Source organism: Melospiza melodia, chromosome 1 (assembly GCF_035770615.1).
Source record: "Melospiza melodia melodia isolate bMelMel2 chromosome 1, bMelMel2.pri, whole genome shotgun sequence".
NCBI lineage: Eukaryota > Metazoa > Chordata > Aves > Passeriformes > Passerellidae > Melospiza > Melospiza melodia.
The window spans coordinates 156,348,708-156,369,597 of NC_086194.1; the positions used below are offsets into that span (position 1 = coordinate 156,348,708).

The following is a 20,890-nucleotide window of genomic DNA, read 5'->3' on the forward strand; positions in this document are numbered from 1 at the left end:
AGGCTGGAGGACTGGTCCTCACTGCCTGTATCTCAGCTGCCAAATCATTTATGAGATTTGTCCCCTGTGCAGAGCTTCGTTGTCCATGCAGAACAATTTATGAAGATTTCCGTGATCTTTGGGATCTTTTCTGCTGTGTCATGACACAGATAACTTGTTAATGAATTTCTATCACTTCTGGCTTCCCAGTCTCCTTATCTTGTATTATTTTATTTCTATTCTCTTATTGTATTGTCTTGTCTTATTGTACTCCGATACTTGTTTTATTCCTAGAAGTGAAATGCAAATGACATTTTTATCTGAAATATAGAAACAGCTAAAAATGACTTTGTGAAAGCAAAGGTCCCAGACAGCTTCTATGACAGCTCGTGTCCAAAACAAGAGAGTAAAAAGAGGGTCTGAAGAATCATAGAAGCTAATACACGGCTGATGTTGCAAATACAAAGAAAGCAGTTCCTGTGACACAAGTTGGTGGATTACAGTCCACATAACCACTGCCTATTTTAATGATTATTAATCATTGAAAGTAATTTTGGCTATTTAAATGCAAGTAAACTGCCTGAAGTTACTTCACTCATTCATTGTTTTTCCCAAAGGGACAAATTCAAGCCCTAATTCAAGCCCACGAGAGAACACAAGTCTCAAAGCTGTAGAAACTAGCAGTGCTTTGAACCAGGTAAGGTCTGTGTTCAAGGATGTTGTGTTGGGGATAATGAAAAGAACTTTGTAAATGACTTAGTTACTCACTGGCTTCTTTTAGCCCTTCCTCCAAGAGATTAGTTAGTAATCAAGACATTGGAGGTGCAAACTGTGGATCTGGCAGAGAGTAATGCCTAGAGGCTGGTGTTCCTGTGATGCTCCAAGGCAGCTGTAGCACCCACTGACTTATCCATATGTGGTCTGAAGTCAAGAAGCAAATCTCTACTCCAGCCATTCCACCCCTGCCTGGCTGATTTCATCTTATTTCAGAGTAAGCACAGATTGTTTGGCTCATACATTTTAGTTCCCTGGCTGTCTGCAAGGGGAAATCAGCTCCCATTGCCTTGGCCCTGTCATCGTGGTTTGCCATCGTGCAGCCTCCTCCAGCTGCTGTACCCAGTGCACCCAGCCTCTTCAGAGGTGGGCTCTTGGGTTGCACAGCACTTGCTTTGACCACAGATCTCAGGTAAGATGTGATGTCCTAGTTACTTTCTTCTCTGGGGATTGGAACAATGAGGTTAATAATACAATTCATAATTCATGACATCAAGACACCTTCTAATGGAAGGCTGTTAGAGCCAGATGATCTTTAAGGCCAAACACAAATCTTTTTATGATGATAATGATTCAATTCTTAAACAGATAAAGACTGAGTCTGATAAGGGAACATGTTTGAATCACACCTCACACAGGCAGCTTTATTGGTGACATTTCTAGGCTGAGAAGGATTGAATTTGCAATAATGTTAATTTTTCTCTTTTAAATGAATTAAGTTTTTAATTCAGATATTTCCTTTCGTGGCAGTCATTTTTGCAGACTTGTTGCCTGATCTCCTGGCATTGGAGAGGCTCTTTGACTTTCTTCCATGTGTAGTGAATATGCATTGGGCTAAATCCCAGTGTTGTGCCAGGATCTAGCTCATTGTTATCCCATGTTCCCACATGCCAAGTGCATTCCCATTGCCTTTGGCTACAGCTCTCTTTTCCCACAGGCTTCCTGCAAATCCCCCTCTCTGTGGTCAGGTACACCTCCATCAGAACCCAGGGTGGATGCAGAAGTTTTGTTTCATAACATGGGAGAGGACTGTGCATGATGGGATGAGACCTTGCAAGTGGCACTAGAGATCTCCACCAGGGTCTCAGAATTCCTTCCAAAGTTTGTTTTCTACATAACTAAGTTTGCCCCAGGCCATAAGACACCATGTGTAAACTGCAGGGATCACAGGAGCCCAAAAACGTGCATTGTCTGGGGTTGGCTCTGCTGCAGATGGTGTCCTGTGACCGTGGGGATGAGGACACCTTTTCAGTGCTGGCATTTCACAAAGGGTGCAGAGTTGTTCTCTCTCATCACTGCCAGATGACATAGTCCCATTTCTCTCAGCAGACTGCTCCTACAGCTACATCTTGAGCAAATCATGGTCACCAATATCTGGAAAAGCAGAGTGCAGCAGCTCAGCAGGGTTCTGAGGGACCACAGCCCCTCTCCTGCCCTGTTAGTGCTGTGCTGTGCAATGTGGCCTCGGGCTCCTGGGACATGGCACTGCTGCATGGTCTCCCCTCACCACACTGCTCAACATCTGGGCACGCTCACCTCCTGCAATTAAGAAATGCCACATCTTCCAGCAATCATTTAATCCACTGTCCATAGAGAGAGGCTGGGCTGAAAGTCATCCTTCCTTGCCAGGAATCCTAGCAACTCAAAAATATGTGATGCTGAACATCTAGAAACTAGCATTTTGACAGTGGTTACCCCCCTTGATGTGGTGGTATGTGAGCAGCCCTGCTCTGGGCTCTGCAGCATTGCCCCGTGCAGCAGCCCTGTTGCAATCCCTGGCTCTTTCTGCCATGGAAACTGAGGCAAACAAGGGCTGAGTAAGTAGAGCAGTGCTACACAGAAAGCCTGTGGCAGAGCTGGGAACCAAACACAGACTTTCTGACTCCCAGTCCTGGACTTCAACTACCCACTGAGCTCTGACGTGTGACGAAGTGAATCTCACTAGAGACATCAGATAACCACAGTTTAATTTGGTTTCTCTGTGCTCTGTACCCTGGGGAGATAGCAGACCTCTGGCCACAAAAGGCAAGTTATTGAGAGATTTGCTGTTAATTCCTCCTTATGAGGTCCATCTTGTTATGTTTGGAGTTGCCATAGCTTTCTGTTTGTTTTGCCTGTTTTTTTGCATGTGGGGCTTGTGTATTTTATTAAGCCCTTGGCTAGTATCTTGTGCATGTTTAAGATTTTATAAGGGCTTCTTTCGAGGTTATTCATTATAGCTTTCAAAGGTGGCCTATTCTGAAGGCTTGCTATTGAATACCAATCTTTGACAGATTCATGACTCACACAGGGGAAAAGTCCCATTTCTCACAGGCTCATAATTAGTGTTCCCAAAGGGTTCCCCAGCTGCTTTTCATAGCTCTTGGCTCATGTTGACCTTGGACATCAAATTCCTCATGGCTGTTGAAGTACAGTCATCAGAGAAACTGAGGGAGAAACCTCCTTTTATTTTCATTACTTCAACAAGAAACATCATCCAAGAGACACATTACTAGTCCCTTGTGTTTCAGATCTGCCACCGATCTGCTGGAGACCTGACCTTTCTCTGCCTCATCTGGCTCTCTCCTCTGCCTTGTCTGCTCATGCTGTGGGCAGTGGAAGGCTTTTTGATGACCTTAGTTATCACTTTAAGACTTTTCATTTTCTTAGCTTTTGATAGATACGTCCTTAAAAACCCTTTTTAAAACACACAGGAAATGAATTAGTTTGAGGAAAGGGTTTGGAGTGTGTAGAATATTCTATAGAAAGAGAAAACAGCTTCTTTTTCAGCACAAGTATGAATTGTGTGATTCAATGTGAAGTGTAAGATGTGACATTTAGAAAGATTTTTGTATCTACTTCATATAAATCATGCAGCATGTGTTTGTGGGATCATTTAAGTTCTGGAGAAGTAATTTCTATTATTTCACTTTCCATATAAAAGCAAAAGCATCATTTCCGTTTGCACATATCATTCCTCTGGGAAATGCTGAATTTTATCTTAACTGCAGTTAATAAGATTTTAAAAACCCACTTTACTTAGAAGTATATGAATTGATAATAGACATTAAAAAGTTAATATTTTCCTTAAGGTTGAAAACAGATTTGCTTGCACTCTTTTTGTGGATGTCCCAGGTTTTCATTAAAAAATGAGTTCTAAGAACGAATTGACTCATAGTTTTTCAGCTGCCTCCCCCTCGTGGTAAATCTGGAAAACCTCTAGAAAACCTCTTTTCATGGAAATGGCAAAAAGCTGGGTAAAGTTCAGCGCTTCCATTTCAAGAGATTTTTTTTCTTTTTTTAGTTGGGGAGGTGATTTAAAATGCTGAACAAATGTGAATTAAAGCAAGAACATACCAGTTCTTTCCATGAACCATAAGCACAAATAAGCTTAAACAGAAGAACACAGATAACCTCAAAGAACTTTGTGTAACAGCTGCACAGCTGCCTTGAGGCTTTTCCTGTTTCTCAAAACAATTTCTGCCCCTTCCCTCTCCCTTTCCACCTTTCCACTTCTGACAGGCCTGAAGGTTGTAGCAGAAAATTTTTTCTTTTTCTTTTTCTTTTTCTTTTTCTTTTTCTTTTTCTTTTTCTTTTTCTTTTTCTTTTTCTTTTTCTTTTTCTTTTTCTTTTTCTTTTTTTCTTTTTCTCTTTTTCTTTTTCTTTTTCTTTTTCTTTTTCTTTTTCTTTTTCTTTTTCTTTTTCTTTTTCTTTTTCTTTTTCTTTTTCTTTTTCTTTTTCTTTTTCTTTTTCTTGTTTTCAGGGTTTTTTGTGTGTGCCAAGGGCCTGGGAGGCAGGGCATGGACTCTCTGCCAAGCCCTGGAGCTCCTGGTCTTCCTTGTCTCTTGATGGAGTTGGAGTTCTGTCACTTTGCATGGGCTGCAAACACTGATCCCTTTGTGGTTTTTTCACTCTCATATGAAAAATAAAATGTTCACTACAGCTTGAAAGAAGAAAGATTTGGCAGTGACACTGAATAATGGTTAATGTGTTTGAAGGATGAGATGCAAAGCCATGTTCCACCAGCCAAACCAAGGTGGTTTGTAATCAGGTGAAGCAGGACTGTCCCAAGTACATCTTCATCATATACAGAGAGCAAATTCTTCTCTGTGGAGCAAATAATCACCACTCCTGAGACCATCATTTCCCTGGGCTCATTTTAGTGAATTTTAGAGTCCTTCTATTCTCTAAAAGCCTCTCTTTTGTGGGGCCTGAGACCCCTTCCATTCTCTGAAAAGCATTTTGCTCCATTTCTTCTGAAGGGAGCAGACTTGAAAGGGTGAAGCTGAGAGGAGCAGGAGGAGGAGCAGGAGGAGAACCTTTGTGGTTCAGGTTGCAGAGGATGACTTAAGAGAAAAAGCTCATTTCCTGGGCTTACCACAAATTGTGTGTGGTGGGGAGGAAGCTGCTCACACAGTCTGAGCTTTTAGTGCCTTGTGTGCTGTCTAGAGAAAAGGGCCTCCCTTCATCCTTTGTGTCTTTCCCACTTCACTGGAGAGTCTGGGATGAGAAACTTTCAAATCTACACAAGCAGAGAAGGTCCTGGACGAGGCTGGGCCCTGCCATAATGCTAATAAAAATTTAGATACACTTAAAAATTGGACTTCTGGCCCCCCTGCTGTTGTTGACTCCCCAGCCAGTGGCAGTTTTCACTGGCAACACCAGCTGGCCTCATCCTTCGGGATGCATCCCAGCTTTCAGCAGCACACCCGAGGGTTATTCAGGTCAAATCCAAAAGAGCCGGAGCCACCAGGTGTCCCCCTTCTCCAGGGTTTGCAGGAGAACTGAGCCAGGCCGCTGAAACACGTTTCATTGTAAATTTGAAGCGAAATACTGCTTGTAACCCTGGCCCCAAGTGATGGGCCCTTGTACCGTTCCTCTGAGCAATGCAGCGGTGGCTAAGGCAGCCCTTAGCACGGTCCTGTTATGAGACGACAGAGTTTCATGTACAATTGCAAACTCACAGCCCACAGAGTGAGAACATAAGCTGCAGAATGCTAAATACTTTATGCAGAATACTTTAATTGTATTAAAATTCGGATCCTTTTCCCAAAAGAGGTGCATTTTATTGCTGAAGTAGGCAGCATACAGGCTGAAAATACAGTGTTTGCAAGGTGGTGAGGGTCCAACTTTCCAAGCATTTCAATGATTTTACTTGTATACAAAGGCAATTCAAAGAATTTAATTCTGTCTCAATCTATGTAAAGATTTCTGGGCTTTGCCTTGTTGCACAAACTCCCAACTTTATATTAAAGTGCAATTCTTTAATTAAAAACAGAGAAGTAAAGAAAGCCAAAACAACCCAAACTAGCAATCCTCCCATGGGGTCTAACATTATTACTCTTCTGTCCTGATGATCAGAGCACAATCCTGGGTATGTGTAGCCTCCAGCCTCTGTTTGGCCTAATGGATGGATTCTTTCTGAATTTCTATGAATCAAGCAACATGAAGTGCTGAGCCTGGGTCTTAGCTGAGCCAGACCCAGAGGCATAGGAGAGCAAATCTCCCTCAGTTAACACACTTTATTCTCTTTAGAAAATAATTTATTATATCCTTATAAATATCCTTTATCTTTTACCAGCAGAAAAAAATAAATTTGACATGCTTAAGCTCTAATTAGCCCCAAGCAAATGGGCTGCAATGGACACAGTGTGTCCTGAAGGCTCAAGTCTCCTGGAGAAAGAGAGAAGGCAGGATGGGTGGATGGGGAGCATAGGGAAGGCCTCTGGCAATGGGATGTGCATGTTCATCCTTCATTTACCACTTGAGGGCACAGAAGAAGTGAACAATAAGGAGTGGGATAAGGAAAATAAAGAAAAAACATGGAAGAAGGTGGAAAACAGTCTCAGCACATGGTGGCAGCATGAGAGGCTACAGAAGAGGAGAAAGAGCATGAGACCAGAGATCCAGGTGTCCCTGTATGAACTGAAATGCAGTACTTTGGGGGAAATACTTTATTCTGACATTGAGAATAACAACAGCCAAATTAACATCCATGGACACGCAGGAGTTTTAGGGCAGTGGGGTACTTTTCTTCATTATTTTAGTGTGACCATTTGTATGTCCAAGGCAGAATAAATCTACATCTTGGGTTATAAATAGGGGTTTCTTTGCCTTTTTGCTAAATCACTCAATTAAGTCAATTGACCAGCAATGGCTACTCAGTTCTGTTTCTCTGAGTGGAGAGGCTCAGTGTGAGATGAATTTTGTGTTCTCTAGCAAGCTCACTGACAGGCAATCTGCTGGGCTCCCTCCACAGTCCATGGAGAACATGAGATTTTAAACATGCTTAATGATAAAGAAACAGACTTAGCTCTAAATTTACACATTTATAGAAAAAAATTAACACCAGGGATTTAAACTAATATTAAAAATATTTCCTAGATATTTGCATCTCAACTCTTCCTGTTGCAGTTGCATGGTAAGTCTCTTGATTGATATCAGTGTAGTATCTCTGGTCATAGAACAGGTATAATGCACAAACTGGGATTGATAAAGGGAAAATCAGAGCACAATTTTCCCTCAGGTCCCACTGAATTTCGTGCCTTCAATAGACAGCTCATATTACAAAATCTACCATGGTGGATATAACTAGAATGATTTCTTGAAACAAGAGTCCATATGGAAAGCTTTGGTACAAAATAATTATTTTATTATTAAAAAAAAAAAAAAAAGGAAAATAAATTCCAGTGTAGTAAGTTCTCAGAGGAGAGAAATAAAATGTTATTTCATGAAGTTCATATTTGTCATAATCTGTAAATAGTAGGACTAGAAACAATAAATAAATGTTTTTCCATCCGCCTTCCCATCCCCATCCACTTAGAAATTATTAAAAATAGGGTGAAGGAAAAGTATAGCTTGGACTAGAAAAAAAATAGCAATATTCTATTTTTCCTGAAGATTTTATTATACATTTTCCTACTCCTGGAGTTATTCTGGAAAACAGAAAGGCCATGATTTTAGTGAAATCAGTTGTAGAATTCTACTCATTTTGAGGTTTTCGCTCCAATGTCAGGCATCAGTGAGCAGGTTGTCAGCTGGTCTCCTTGCATAGTCCATGAAGGCAAAAAAAAAAGATATATTTTCAATGTCTTTGCTGCCCTAGAGAAATTCAAAACAGATTAAATGCAAGAAGTATGTTGCTTTGATTAAATCCTAGAGATGAAAGAGTCCTGGAAGTGGATATAAATATCTCAGTGTACCTGTGCTGTGGGGTGTAACACTGGGTGTCATCAACATTTGTTATTGAAGGTGTAGTTAGCCTACCAGTTGTTAACAGGAAAAACTGTTAAGTGACTTATTTTTGGGGCAGTCCTTCACTGGCAGTAGCAAAGGAAAGGTACATCTGTTCAGAGAACTTGGGATGAACAAGTTGACCAGCATATTTTGTGTTTGTTTCATCAGCACATACTCAGTAAACATTGCTGTATGGGCCCATCCTTGGAACTCTGAGTGATGTTCCCTGAAATGCTCAGATATGATTCCTTGGAGATATGAAAATGAACTGCTTTAATTTTTCTCAATCTGAGTAATCTAACTTTCCTTCTTTAGGAAAATCACAGTTCTACACAAGAAATGTTCAGGAATTTATCATTGGAGTTTCCTTACATCAATTTCACAGTTTTGACACTCCACTGTTGTGTTTTAATTAACTCAGTGTTAAAGGCTTTTTTGGGAACAGGCTGAAATTAGACCAAAGATTGAGGTGGTAACTGTCCATATTCAAGTTAAACAAATCTAAATGTGTATAACCAAACTGAGAGCAGATGAAAAGCAGTATCAATTGAGCTGGGGTAAAAATAGCCACTGAATTGGTATTTGTATATGGTCTAAAAGAGACTAAAACTGGATCAGGTCTTTGTCTCATTTTGTCCAAAGGAAACATTTGTGGTTCCTTCCAAAAGATAATTTTTCATGCTGAGCTGCTACAGTAATGTAAGAAGACATTGGGACTGCTGCTGTTCTGATGTTTATAAAGATGTCTAACAAGGGCTTGAGCACCATAGCACTTCTCTTTTTGGAGGTTGCAGTGCTCATAACAATGCAATTGCATTTTCACAAAATGGGTTAAAGACATAGAAAGGTTACAGAAAGGTTCTGGGGGCATTTTGGCACTGGTTTACTGAAGTGCAGACTGCAGTTTAAAGTGCTGGGAAAACAGTATAGGCAAAAGGAGCTACTCAAGTTGCTCTTGAACTCATACACCGTAGTGCACACATTCCCTTTCCAAAGGAAGGGATGGACCATCCACAAGAGGAGTCCCAGCAGGAAGCTGCATTTATGTCTCTTCAAAAATATCAGAAATAAAACTCTTGTCTTTGTAGTGGGAAAAAACCCACAAACTTAAGAGTAGTGGATGACCTTAATGTACAAAGGGTGGTGGGTTCATATCCCAGATGAGCTTTTGAACTCGCCTGCAAAGTGGAAGCTGCTTATTGAACTGCTTCTGCCTGGTGCCTGGGCTTTGTTTGTATGATCCAGTAAAAGTAAAACTTAAGGAATGACATCAAAATCTGGATAACATTAAGAGAAAACAGAAGGATAGAGGAGAAGCAATGCAGCAGTGATGAGCTGATACAGGGAATGGATGGATGGGTATGGATGGAATGGAGGAACTGTCAAAATGAAGTGAGTGAACAATTTTATTTCATAGGAAGTCAGTAGTTGACTGCATTCCTCTCTAATTACATCTGGCTCAGGATTAGCTGGGTTTTATTAATCCAAAAATTGTTTAATTTGTCCAGACATTACTGCTGCATTGCTCAGTAGTTGATGCATCTCTTGCAAACCAAGGTGCCTGTAATTTGCAAGAAGACCCTGAGGAATACTTGACAGCTTGCATTATATTAGAGAAGCATTGCACAAACCAGCCTGATTTTTGGGGTGGAGAGGGGAAGAGGGAGGAGATGTGGGGTGAAAGTCGTTTTAAAAAAACTCTTTTTCCATCTCTCCTGGATTCTGATCTACTCCTTAATCACTTCTCAGCTGCTTTGAGGAGTCCTGGCCATGTCCTGTCTAGGTCCTGGCATTTCCTAGCGCAGAAGGTATTACATTAGAAGATATGGACCTTTTGGACCAGGTCCAGAGGAGAGCCACAAAACTGGTCAGAAGGATGGAGTACTTCTCCTCTGAGGAAAGGCTGAGAAAGAGGAGTTTTAAGCTAAAAGAGATAGATTCAAACTACATATAAGGAAGAAATTTTGTTTAATGAGGGTAGTGAGACACCGGAACACATTGCCCGGGGAAGTGGAAGTCCCCACCCCTGGAAACATTCAGTGTCAGTTTACAGGACTCTGTAAACCTGAAACACTGGAAGATGTCCCTGCTCACTTTGAGAGGGGTTGGACCAGATGATCCTTAAAGGTCCCCTCCAACCCAAACTATTCCATGATTCTATGATTAGGAATTGAATTGTGCAAGGGCAGGGAGTGTTGTATGTATGCACAAACACAGTCTTGTTCCAGCTGCCTGGAATGCATAAGGCAGGCAGGAATGTGTTGATAACAATAGCAATGACTACAGAGAAATGAATCATTGGTGCAGTTTATGGAGAAAAACATCAAAGACCCCATGTGAGGACCTGATGTATCTAAAGCTTAACTGAATCAGCACCAGGGCCTCATAATTTCAAGGATAACTTAAAAGTTACTAAAAACCTACCAGCTGTTGATGCTTGCCCATAGATATCTTTACCTTAGGCTTCCCTGACTAAAATGAGGAGTCTTAACCTTCAACTGAATTCCACCCTGTGTCTCAGGAATTGCCAAACCAGAGTTTGGTAACTCCTTTAGAGGAGTAGAACACTAGGCCAAAATATGTTAAGAATTGGCTTTCTGCCTGTTTTCCTCAAGACAGAGTTGTCTCCTACCACATGGTTACAGAACAGTTGTGGATAAGTACAACTCTGCTGTCACTGGCAGACACACACCAAGCTAAACTGGGTCTCACAGTCAAAGCAGCTGAATGTCTCCACAATTGTAGTTATGATCTATTGGCACAATCCTGCTGCATACATGATTTAACATACGTGAGACTGCCACCCTCAGGCTCTTACTTCTTGAGGGTATTGCCATAGAGTACCTAGCACAAACATGGTCACGGGCTGATTTTGTGAGGCTGAAGTGCTGCATGACCCAATGAAATACTTTGTTGGTTGTTCAGACCCAAATGTGAACTCTGAATCATGTAATTATTCCTCACCACCACCACCACTATATTTCAGGACACACAAACCTTAGTAACATCATCCTATCTCCCAGGCTAACTTAGTCTGAAAAAAACCTCCTTTCTAATATGTACCCCACAAATGATTCATCCTTCCCTGTAGCAAGGCACTGCATGACTTTTAAGGCAGCAATTAGAATGAGGTACATGAACACAAGAAATCATCTTTTGTTTTTAGGAGTCTGCAGACCCTTTTTTCTTCCCATTCCTTTTAGCTGTTAAAGGCTGGTAGTTTAAGAAAGACAACTTTAGGAAAAAATATTTTGAATCACATAAAGTTTATTTACTTAGTAAAGTTATATTACAGTATGTACAGTTTCTATTTACATATACACCTTTCTAAGAAATGAAGCACCAAGTGATACAGTTAGTATTTTGGAGGAATTTACAGATATATTATTTTTGCATCCAGATAGTTATATCTACAGACATACATGGATTAGAATAAAATTCTTATCCATCACTGACTTCAGTTGGTTTTGGATTAGACTGCTAGTGAAGTTACCAAAGAAAAATTTAATTACTGTCAGCTATCAACCTGCTGTGCTTCAGGATAAGAGATCTTACCCTATGTCATTTCCAGGGCTATGTGCAATCTTAATCCTCAGAGCCAGAGGTATTGACAGAAGGTACTTTATAAGCCACAAGAATGTAACGCTTCCATCAGTAAGATTTTTACTGTCATCAAAAAACAGAGTTTCATTGAAAAGAAAAAAGAACACTGCTGGAGTGTTTATATGCGGTATGGAAAGTAAAGTTAAGAGCCTGGAAGCTTATGTGATGCAGTATCATGTATTCCTCAAGGAATACATTTGCTCTCAAACAGCCCAGTCTTACAGCCACTAAAACTTGCTGCATGATCCCCTTAACTCAAGGGGAAAGTCTAGCTGTTGGCTTTGTAATCTTTATGCCACCATCAAGATAAAAAGAGGGCTCTGTCCAAGGTACAAAATTTTCTTCAAGTGAATAAAAGACATTTGGATGGGGCAAATGGAAAATGAGGTATTTAATAAACTATGGTGGGGGGGAAAGCACCTAGTTTGAAAGACCATTCTGAAAAATATTTTAGAAGTTTCAGATATGCAATTGTTACATTCACCTGATTGTGGGTCAAGTCTTGTATAAACTGCTGATACTTTCTGTGCTATCTAATTCATGCTTTTCATAATTTTGCTTCACCAGACGTGGGGTCCAATGGCTGGAAGAACACCACATTACCCTGCGGACAGTTGCTGTGACAGACACAGGTGTTGATGAGCATCATGGGCTTTTTGAGGATGCCCTGGGGGCAGCGGAAGTGGACGTGGATGGTTTTGGTGCTGTGCGGGGTGCAGCAGCGCCCGTCGCCGCAGAGCCCGCAGAAGCGCGGCCGGTACGTCTGCACGCTCGAGCAGTTGCGGAACTCGTAGCGAACGGCTCTGGCGGCCTTCCTCGTCCGCACACACCGCTTCCCTTTCTGGGAGAAAGATGGAGGCAACGGATGTGTCATTGCATAGGACAGACAGCATTCAACAACTGACGAGCAGAGACACAGGCTGACTGACAATTTAAACTTGCTGTCTTTTTTCATTCAACAGCAAGATGACTGTGAAACTGCTTCAGTAGCGTCATTGTTGGGTCAGACGTGATGTACATACATGATTAGGGTTTAAGAAGAAAATAGTTTTTTATTCTGCATGTTTTCTAGCTTATATATTTTTATCAAAGCGTGATTTTAGGTCATTAACTACATCACAATAACTTATTATATTCATTGGTGCAAAGCGATTAGTGTCAATATCATTGGCAAAAGTTTTACAGGAATTAAAAAAGGCACGTATACACATCTACTTATGCACATAGTCCAGCTTACAAAAATGTTCACGTGTCTTTTCTAATCGGTTTCCACGCTGACGGCCTTGTCTCCTTCCTTGCTATAGATACACTCCAAAATCATCAATTGTTATTTCTTCTATTAACTCAGCTTTGCTTGCAGGCCAGCTGTCAAGCCCCTCCATACAGCAGTTACCTACAGGTGACACCTGCAAGATCTGTTCTTTGACACCAGCAGGATACTGGACCAAATAATTAAAATCCACTCTTGTCATCTGAGAAAAGCCCAGTCTACATTCATTAAGAAACTAAACTGAAAAACTTCTCAGGCTAGTGTAGTTCCATCAGAGAATCAGCAAGTCAAATGAGCAAGTTACAGGACTAAGTTCAAGGGGGAAAAAGGGAGCAAAATAAACTGCAAAAGTCATCACCCATTCCTGTGACTCAAGGCACAACCAGCTCTAGACATTATATTTTAACAAATGATTGACTAACTTGTCTTTGAAAGTCTTCAATGACAGAGACTCCACATCTGCCCCAGACAACCCCAAGAGCTCATTATTCTTACTGCCTAGTACATTTTCACTCATGTCTTAATTTTGTGCAGTCTAAACTCAATTTCTTGTTATATCCTCCATGCACTCAAAACAGGCTGCAATATCTGAATACAGTTATGAGAACACATCTCTCTTCCCTTGCATTCAGAAGAAGTCCAGTTCTATCTTGTTTTTCCTAAATGAGCATGTTTTCTAGATTTCTGATCATTCTTGTTAATCTCCTCAACTCCTCCCACTTGTTTCATCTCCTTTACAAAACATGGTACTTAAAACTGCAGACTGTTCAGCAAAGGTCTTAGAAACAGCAAAGGCCTTAGAATTGCTTTCCAACACTCAGAACATTACATAAATTGATGGACCTCTTACCTAGGTACAAGCTATTCTCCCTGATAGAAACACTTGCATAGTGTGTAGAAGTATAAAAGTATTTTCTCTTATTTACAATTTTTTTTTACATCAGAAATGTCAGTATTGGGTCTATTTGGGGAAAAAAACCCAAACATCATAAGGATTAAGACAATGTTTAATTTATCAAGCAGACATTTCACACATTTCTCTGCTGTTCCAGATGCTCAACAGACTAGAAATCTGATATATCCATTCTGTATCACTGAAGCAACTCTGATGTACAGCATACAGGCAGTACAGTTGCATTTCTGGGAGAAGTTACACTGTGAGCTGTCAAGCTGCACATGCAATACATGTGATCTGTTTGGGGTGACTTAAATTATCATCGAATCATAGACCAGTTTGGGTTGAAAAGGACCTTTAAAGGTTTTCCCATCCAACCCCATTGCAATGAGCAGGGACATCTTCCACAAGATCAGGTTGTTGAGAGCACTGTTCAGTCTATGTATACATGCCTTTTAAAATTTCTATAAAACTTTTTCCAATTGTATTGAACATTTTTGGGAACACGGCACTGACCACCTCCCTGGGCAACCTGTTCCAGTGTCTCACCACCCTCATGGTAGAAAATTTCTTCCTTATATCTAGTCTGAATCTACCTGCTTTTAGTTTAAAACCATTAGTCCTTGTCCTACCACAACAGACCCTACTAAAATCTGTTCCCACCCTTCTCATAGCCCCCTTTAAGAACTGCAAGGGGCTGTAGGGTCTCCCCACAGCCTCCTCTCCTCCAAATTAAATAATCCCAACTCTCTCAGCTTTACCTCATAGGGGAGGTGCCCCAGTCCTTGGTGGCCCTGCCCCGGATTAACTCCAGTAAGTCCATGTCTTTCCTGAGGGCCCCAGAGCTGGACACAGTGCTCTGGGGGCTGTCACCAGAGTGGAGCAGAGGGGCAGAATCACCTCCCTTGACCCACTGGAGGTGCAGCACAAAGCTACTGAGCAAACACAGCAAGTCTAATGCTTTACCAAACCCACTCAGCTTGCTGCACTCGTGCTAAAAGTAAAAGGTGTGTTTATGTACAGCTGCATCTGGACCATTGTAGACCCTAATATTGAAACCTTGGAATTAGAGCTGAAGAGCTGCCTTGCCTCACTCTCTGCAGATTACCTTATCAGATGAGTCTTCGTTTTCACAAGGCCTTATCATGCAAAGCCGTGTCTGCTTCACCATCTCACACTGTTGATTCCTGTTGGTAACACGGGTGGAAAAGCCCATTCCACAGCTCGTGGAACAAGCACTCCATTCTGTTGTCTGCTCAATACAATTGGCACTTGAATCTGACACAATCCCAAGTGTGGCCTCTTGCCTGTAGGCTGGAGACAAAACCCCACAGAGCTTTAGTACAAGAAAAACTCACATGAAACCTCACTATCTAATTGAGCTCTGTCATATCTGGGAAAGAACATGTGAGACAAAACAAGGTCCAAAATCCATGCTTTTGACAGGATTTAGAAATTTTAAAAGCTGTCTTTTTAGGAATCCTAAGTAGCAACTTCTTACACCTAAAAAAAAGCTTCAAACCAGAAAGATGCATATCAATGTAATCAGCAAAGCATTTAGATTCTGTTCGCTCAAGTCCACAGCTGGAAGCATTACTGCTGACTTTTAAATCAGTTTAGAACCCTAACAGATTTTTATTCTTCATTCTTTCTAATGGAAATATGTCACAAATCGGTTCTAAACTATGTCATAAAAATATTTATATTAGGTATGACTTGAGAGAGGCTGAATTTTTTATCTAAACTAATAAACAGCATGGAATGAAAGCCCTTTTACTCCTGAGAGTCATAAAGTCACACCATCTTGTCAATAATTGACAGCTTACAGCCAGGGTGATGGTGAGGAGGCAGGAGGGAATCTGCCTGAGGGAATCTGAGGGAGGGGCTATCACAGGTACTCAAAGCCACGGTCACTTCTGACCACCATCCTGCCCTCCTGGCTCTATGCAAGCATTGCTGAATAGTTTGGTTCACTGATTAGCACAGGAGCAAACAGGAGGAGACAATACAACTGAGTCACAGCTCTTGCTGCTAAGCTCCTCTAGAACCTTCCTGCCTTTTGAATGGCAAAGACCCAAAAAAGGTGGCCTCCCAACAGGGATGGCCACTGCTGAAAGAATGCAGACAATTCATCTGTAGGCATCTTATGGATTAGTCTGTCACCATCAGACAAATCAAAGGAAAGGAAAGGTAATAGAAAGTGTCAAAGTTTTTGTTTATACCTTATGTGCTTTACAATTAACACTTCATAGCACACTGAAAAGTTACTCAAGCTTTTATTCCTCAATCCTTTCTCACTTGTTTTTAAAATGGATTAGCTGAGTTTTGGCATAACTAACTGCCCAAGATCACAAAGAGCAGTGACTGGAAGAGAATGCAGTGCCCTCTACTCTCAGAAGAAAGTTATGAAAATTCATGTTGAACTAAGAGTATAATTTAAAGGGGATGGAGACATAATTCAGTACAAAAAATGAAAATAGGGAAAAACTGAAAAAGGGGAAAATTTTACCTAGCTTTTTTAAAAGCCTGAGTTCTTCACTTTGGAATGGGTTGAATTTTCTTACAAATCCATTCACCATGTTTATAACCACTGCCTCTACAAGTACTCTGTAATGTTTTTAATGCCATCAATAAACATGAGCACTCTATCACAGACAGGATGGAATTCACCAGCATTGTAGCTTCCATGCTCATCACTTGTAAGAGCTGCAGAATTCAGTGGGGAGAAAGTCTCTTGTAGACTAAACTGTCATAGTCTACATATTATAAGTTGTAACTATATAAGTTGTGACATATTCTAGCGGAGCAACTAGCAAGACTGCAGCTTTTTTTGTGGTTTTGTTGGTTTTTTTTTTTCCCTTCGTATGGGAATGTTCGGAGGATTAGGACCTTGTTCTTGTTTTCTTCTGGTCGCAGAACTAATGTGTACCAGATAAACAGAAATTTAAAAATTGGCAACTACATTAATTAACTTTTAAAACTGCCATGCATATTCATCCTCGGAATCATTCTTTTACCTGATGAGCCCTGCCTTTATTCATAACCCCTGGTATACTGGTCATTCTATGTTAGAAAAAACCCCAACCATACAGGCAATGTGCCTTAGATCTGGCAATCCTGTGGATACTTTCACAATGATATCACCTCCTGCTCACAATGACTATAATAACTAATTTTAGTTTCCTCACCAGCCATAGCAAAACCTCCCAAAATCACTTCATCATCAGGGTCGCAGACCCACTTCTCACAGCACTCTCCAGGGACTTCGACCTTCCTGGGGAAGGGGCAGTCGGGGCCAGGGAGCAGCAGGTCCAGGTTGCAGCGGGGCAGGCAGCCGATCTGGCCGTCGCGGCAGGTGCACTGGTACTTGCAGCTGGGTTGGAAGGTCTCCCCATTGCGATAAATCATCCCATCGAACACGCAGTTGTCCCCCTCCAGCACTGGGGGGAAAAGGGGAGGCATTTCGTAGGGGCAGAGGGCGCTGGGGCAGTCCCCGGCCCTCCCGGCCCCTCGGGCACCTCCCGCAGCATCGGGGCGGCGCCGGCGGTGCTGAGGATCGGCCGCTTCCCCGGAGGGCGGGCGGGAGAACCGAACCGCGGGGCAGCGACACTCGCGGCGGGCCCGGCCCGGGGAGGGTGTCCCGGCCACATGCGGGGACGTCCCGGCCGCCACCTACCCATGCAGATGCCGGCGGCCGCGCCGTCCTCGGGGCCGCGGTCGCAGTAGAGGCCGCTGCTCTCGTCGCAGGGCAGCAGCGCGGAGCATTGCTCGCCGCGCTGCCGGGCGCACACCAGGCAGCAGGAGCAGCCGTCCAGCACGGCGGGCACGCCCGGGGCGCAGCGCGGCGGCTCGGCCGGGCAGCGCCCGCACGGACGGGGACACGCCGGCTCCCGGCCGCTCACCTGCGGGGACACAGCGGCCCCGGGGGCCGGGTCACGGAGCGGCCGCCCGTTCCCCCCAGCCGCCGGCCCCGCCGGGCGCCCCTCGCTTGCCTCGCACGGCCGGAGCAGCAGCAGCAGCAGCAGCAGCAGGGCGGGCAGGGGCTGCCCGCCGCCCGTCGCCATGGTCCCGGCCGCCGCCTGCCCGCCGTCCGCTCGGCTCTGCCGGCAGAGCCATCGCAGCTGCTTTTATAGAGGCGGCCGGGGACCCCCCTCCGCCACCACCCCCGCACGGCGGGCACCGCGGGCCGGAGGCGGGGAGCTGGAGCGGGGGAGCTGGAGCCCGGCCGGGCCCTCCGCTCCCTCCGCCACCTGCCCCGGCGGCTCCGAGCCGCTGCCCTGCCCTGCCCTGCCCTGCCCGGCGCCGGGCGCGACCCCTCTGACCCCTCGGTGCACGGAGCGGGGAGCGGAGCGGGGAGCGGAGCCGGCCCCTGCCCGGGGGTAGGGCTGGCCCAGTGCTGCCCCCGAGGGGGTGCCGCCCTCAGCCGGTCCCTACGGGCCCCGTCCCGTCCCGTGTGCCCGCAGCGTCCCTCCCCGGGCCGCACGCCGGGGGCTCGGCGCTGCCTCGCAGCTCCGCGGCTGCTCCGCGGTCTCTGGCACCGCCAGCCTGGCCGGGCAGCGCTTGGCGCTGGGGAACAGCCACCCCAAAGCCAAACGCCTCCCGGGGCTATTCTGCTCCTGGCCCCGGCGCTGAAGCGTTTTGAGCTTGGTGGGCACTGAACTCTCCAATTTCAAGTCACGGGCACTGCTCTTTACTGGAGAGGTGCAGGTGTGTCAGCTGATGGGAAACAGATGCTGCACAGGGAGCCCTCCCTGCTCTGTGCAGCTCCGTGCGTGTGAGTGGTCACAGACTGTTCAATGCCTACATGGTGTGTGCAACCGCAGGGGATACAGAGCCAACAGGCCTGGCCTCAGGAATGGTTTGTAGAAGTAGCTCCAGTGCTCTGTGCTGTTATTTTAGCATGTGCGGGACAGATTTAAGGCCAAGTGTAAGGGAGTCTGGATCTGTTAACGGGTTTTACTCATCAGGAACTGCCTTCTGCCTAAGGCAGGCCTTCTTGGGCCTTGCTAGGATACAGAAATTCTTTATCCTTAGTTGTCGGAGACAGATAATATACGCTGGATTCCGTTATGGCATGTTAAAGAGAAAATATTTGAAAAGTAAACAAAACTTGTCGACACGCTAGTGAAAACGAGATGTCTTTTAATTTTAAGACATGACACAAGTGCTACTCATGAATTTACAAGGCTACTGTAGCTCTATACCAAAGCAAACCACAACACCAGAAATGGCAAGACAGAAGTTTTGGTTTGGATAAAAGTGACCATTGCTTTCTTGATGCTGAGTGGCAACAGCAGGGTTTCTGGAAAAGCTGGGCATTCTGGGGAAAGCAGGCTTCACTGGTACAGGAACATGTAATCTCTGGACGTGTACCGGCCCTTCATTTTCTCAGGGACAAACAGCATGACCAGCCAAGGGGAAAATTGGATTGTTCAAACATTATTAGCAGCTTGGGTATGAGTTTGAGGTTATTTAAGTCATCCACTGCCTAACAGGCCATTTTGCCTTCCTTGTCTCATTTTGTTCCCCCCTTGATTCTTTTCTTCATCTCTGACCTAGGCAGTCAGTGCAGCCACATTTTACAGCACCTTGCTTGTGAACAGAATAACAGTGCTCTTGGCCAGGCATGAAGATTTGCTGAAAAGAAGCAAGGCTGTTTCTGTAGTTTTCCCAGAAGCAAGCCTGTAAGCCAGAGGGCACATACAAGACTTGTTTTTGCCCATTTCACTGTTTGTGAATCTGCAGAGGTTTTCAGTGCCTATAATCATTACAGTCACTGAAAGTGTCCTTAGCTTTCAATGAAATTACTTCATACCACTCATAAATATCTTCTGGTGCCTAAAAAAAGGTCTCACCACATAAAGTTTCACCACTGCAGAAAAAGTCAAAGAAATGAAAAAAATATGTGCCAGCATACTTAATTTGGAAAAAACCCTCCTTTTTACATAGAGGAGTGTTTAATAGATTTATTAAAGCTGTATTTGTTTATGAACACTCTATTTGTTTACAAAATACCAGTTATGAAAACAAGATTATGCCACATTTTAGTACAATAGGACCAAATATATTTCCTTGAATATTTCACTTCCTCCATGCATAATTTGGAGTCCATTGAACTACCAGTTCTCAGATGCTGGTTTATTTTCCTAACTGTGAATCTTTTTGTTTGTACTTGTCTTATAACATTTAAAGTGTGCCATACAGTTCTTATCATATGAAAGTAGCCTTTGTTACTTCTCATAGAGCAAAATAATGATCAGTGGAGGGGTTTCATGCTGGCTCAGCTGGCAATGAATAGCATTTATTCATGAGACAAAATTAGTAAGTTCAAATAAATATTTTAGTTTCTCTGTGCTTGCTTTTTAAAAAGAACTGCACTTAAGTAAGTTAATATTTGGGTTGCCACCTTGGCTGTAGCTTTTGCAAAGAGTAATTCCTCCTAAGATGTAAAGAAATTAACCTCTGTTCTTTGCTCTGCAGGGAAACACAGCTGGAGAACACTGTTGAGAGGTGTAAATTCAGGAACAGAGCCCAGCAACAGAATCCCAGGATTAAGAATATACTTAAAGGTTTTTCTGCACTGGCAAAATGCTGGAAAAAGCTGTATCTAAAAGACTGGAAATAGAGATACAAATAAAACTGGTTCTAATATTAGAGGATTTCTGGTGGTTGATCCTATAACTTTCCATAGGTGTCAGGATATATATCAACCATTATAAAAATTCAAGCATCCATAGTGCTATCCCTCTTTTTAAAGCCAGTTGCCTGTGAAAGTCACTGTTTCACAACATGTAGCTCCTCAAAATTATCTTCCATTCTTTGTGTATGGCAAGCAATGCTATTTTTAGAGTAAAATTGTCATGAACATCATATTCTTTTCTTTCTCCTTCTGTCCTGCCATGTTTTACTGATACAAACATAAGGTGGATAATTCAGCACTTGTCCTGCACAGTTTCATAAATAATGCTCCTTCTGGTAGTCTACCTCATAAATGGCAGTATTTTTCTAGAACATATTGCAGGTTTTGATTTTTAGCAATCCCTTTCCAGCTGCACCTGACAGCTGCAAATTCCTAACATCTGTTGGCGCTATTAATATTGCACATGAGCTACATGTGGAAATGTCCTTGTCACTGAGCAAGTAACAGGTTTTAT

The 20,890-nt window shown here is 43.2% G+C and overlaps 1 protein-coding gene across 1 annotated transcript; it reads right to left on the bottom strand.

Moving 5' to 3' along the window:
• Window positions 1-11,272: 11,272 nt before the first annotated feature.
• CCN3 (cellular communication network factor 3) lies at window positions 11,273-17,800 on the bottom strand. The gene is made up of 4 exons (XM_063173168.1): window positions 17,413-17,800; window positions 16,925-17,176; window positions 14,845-15,050; window positions 11,273-12,412 (listed from the first exon to the last, which is right to left on the bottom strand). The coding sequence occupies exons 1-4, from the start codon at window positions 17,798-17,800 to the stop codon at window positions 12,119-12,121; spliced, it is 1,140 nt and encodes a 379-aa protein (XP_063029238.1). The 3' UTR covers window positions 11,273-12,118.
• Between the last annotated feature and the right edge of the window lie 3,090 nt (window positions 17,801-20,890).

What these genes read in the sequence shown, in the direction of transcription:
- CCN3 (XM_063173168.1), bottom strand. Translation starts at nt 17,800, where the DNA reads ATGGCGACGGGCGGCGGGCAGCCCCTGCCCGCCCTGCTGCTGCTGCTG. An exon ending in GGCCGCCGGCATCTGCATGG is followed by an intron (nt 17,177 to 17,412) that starts GTAGGTGGCGGC and finishes TTTTCCCCCCAG; the next exon opens with TGCTGGAGGGGGACAACTGC. An exon ending in ACGAAGACTCATCTGATAAG is followed by an intron (nt 12,413 to 14,844) that starts GTAATCTGCAGA and finishes TCTTTCTCCCAG; the next exon opens with AAAGGGAAGCGGTGTGTGCG.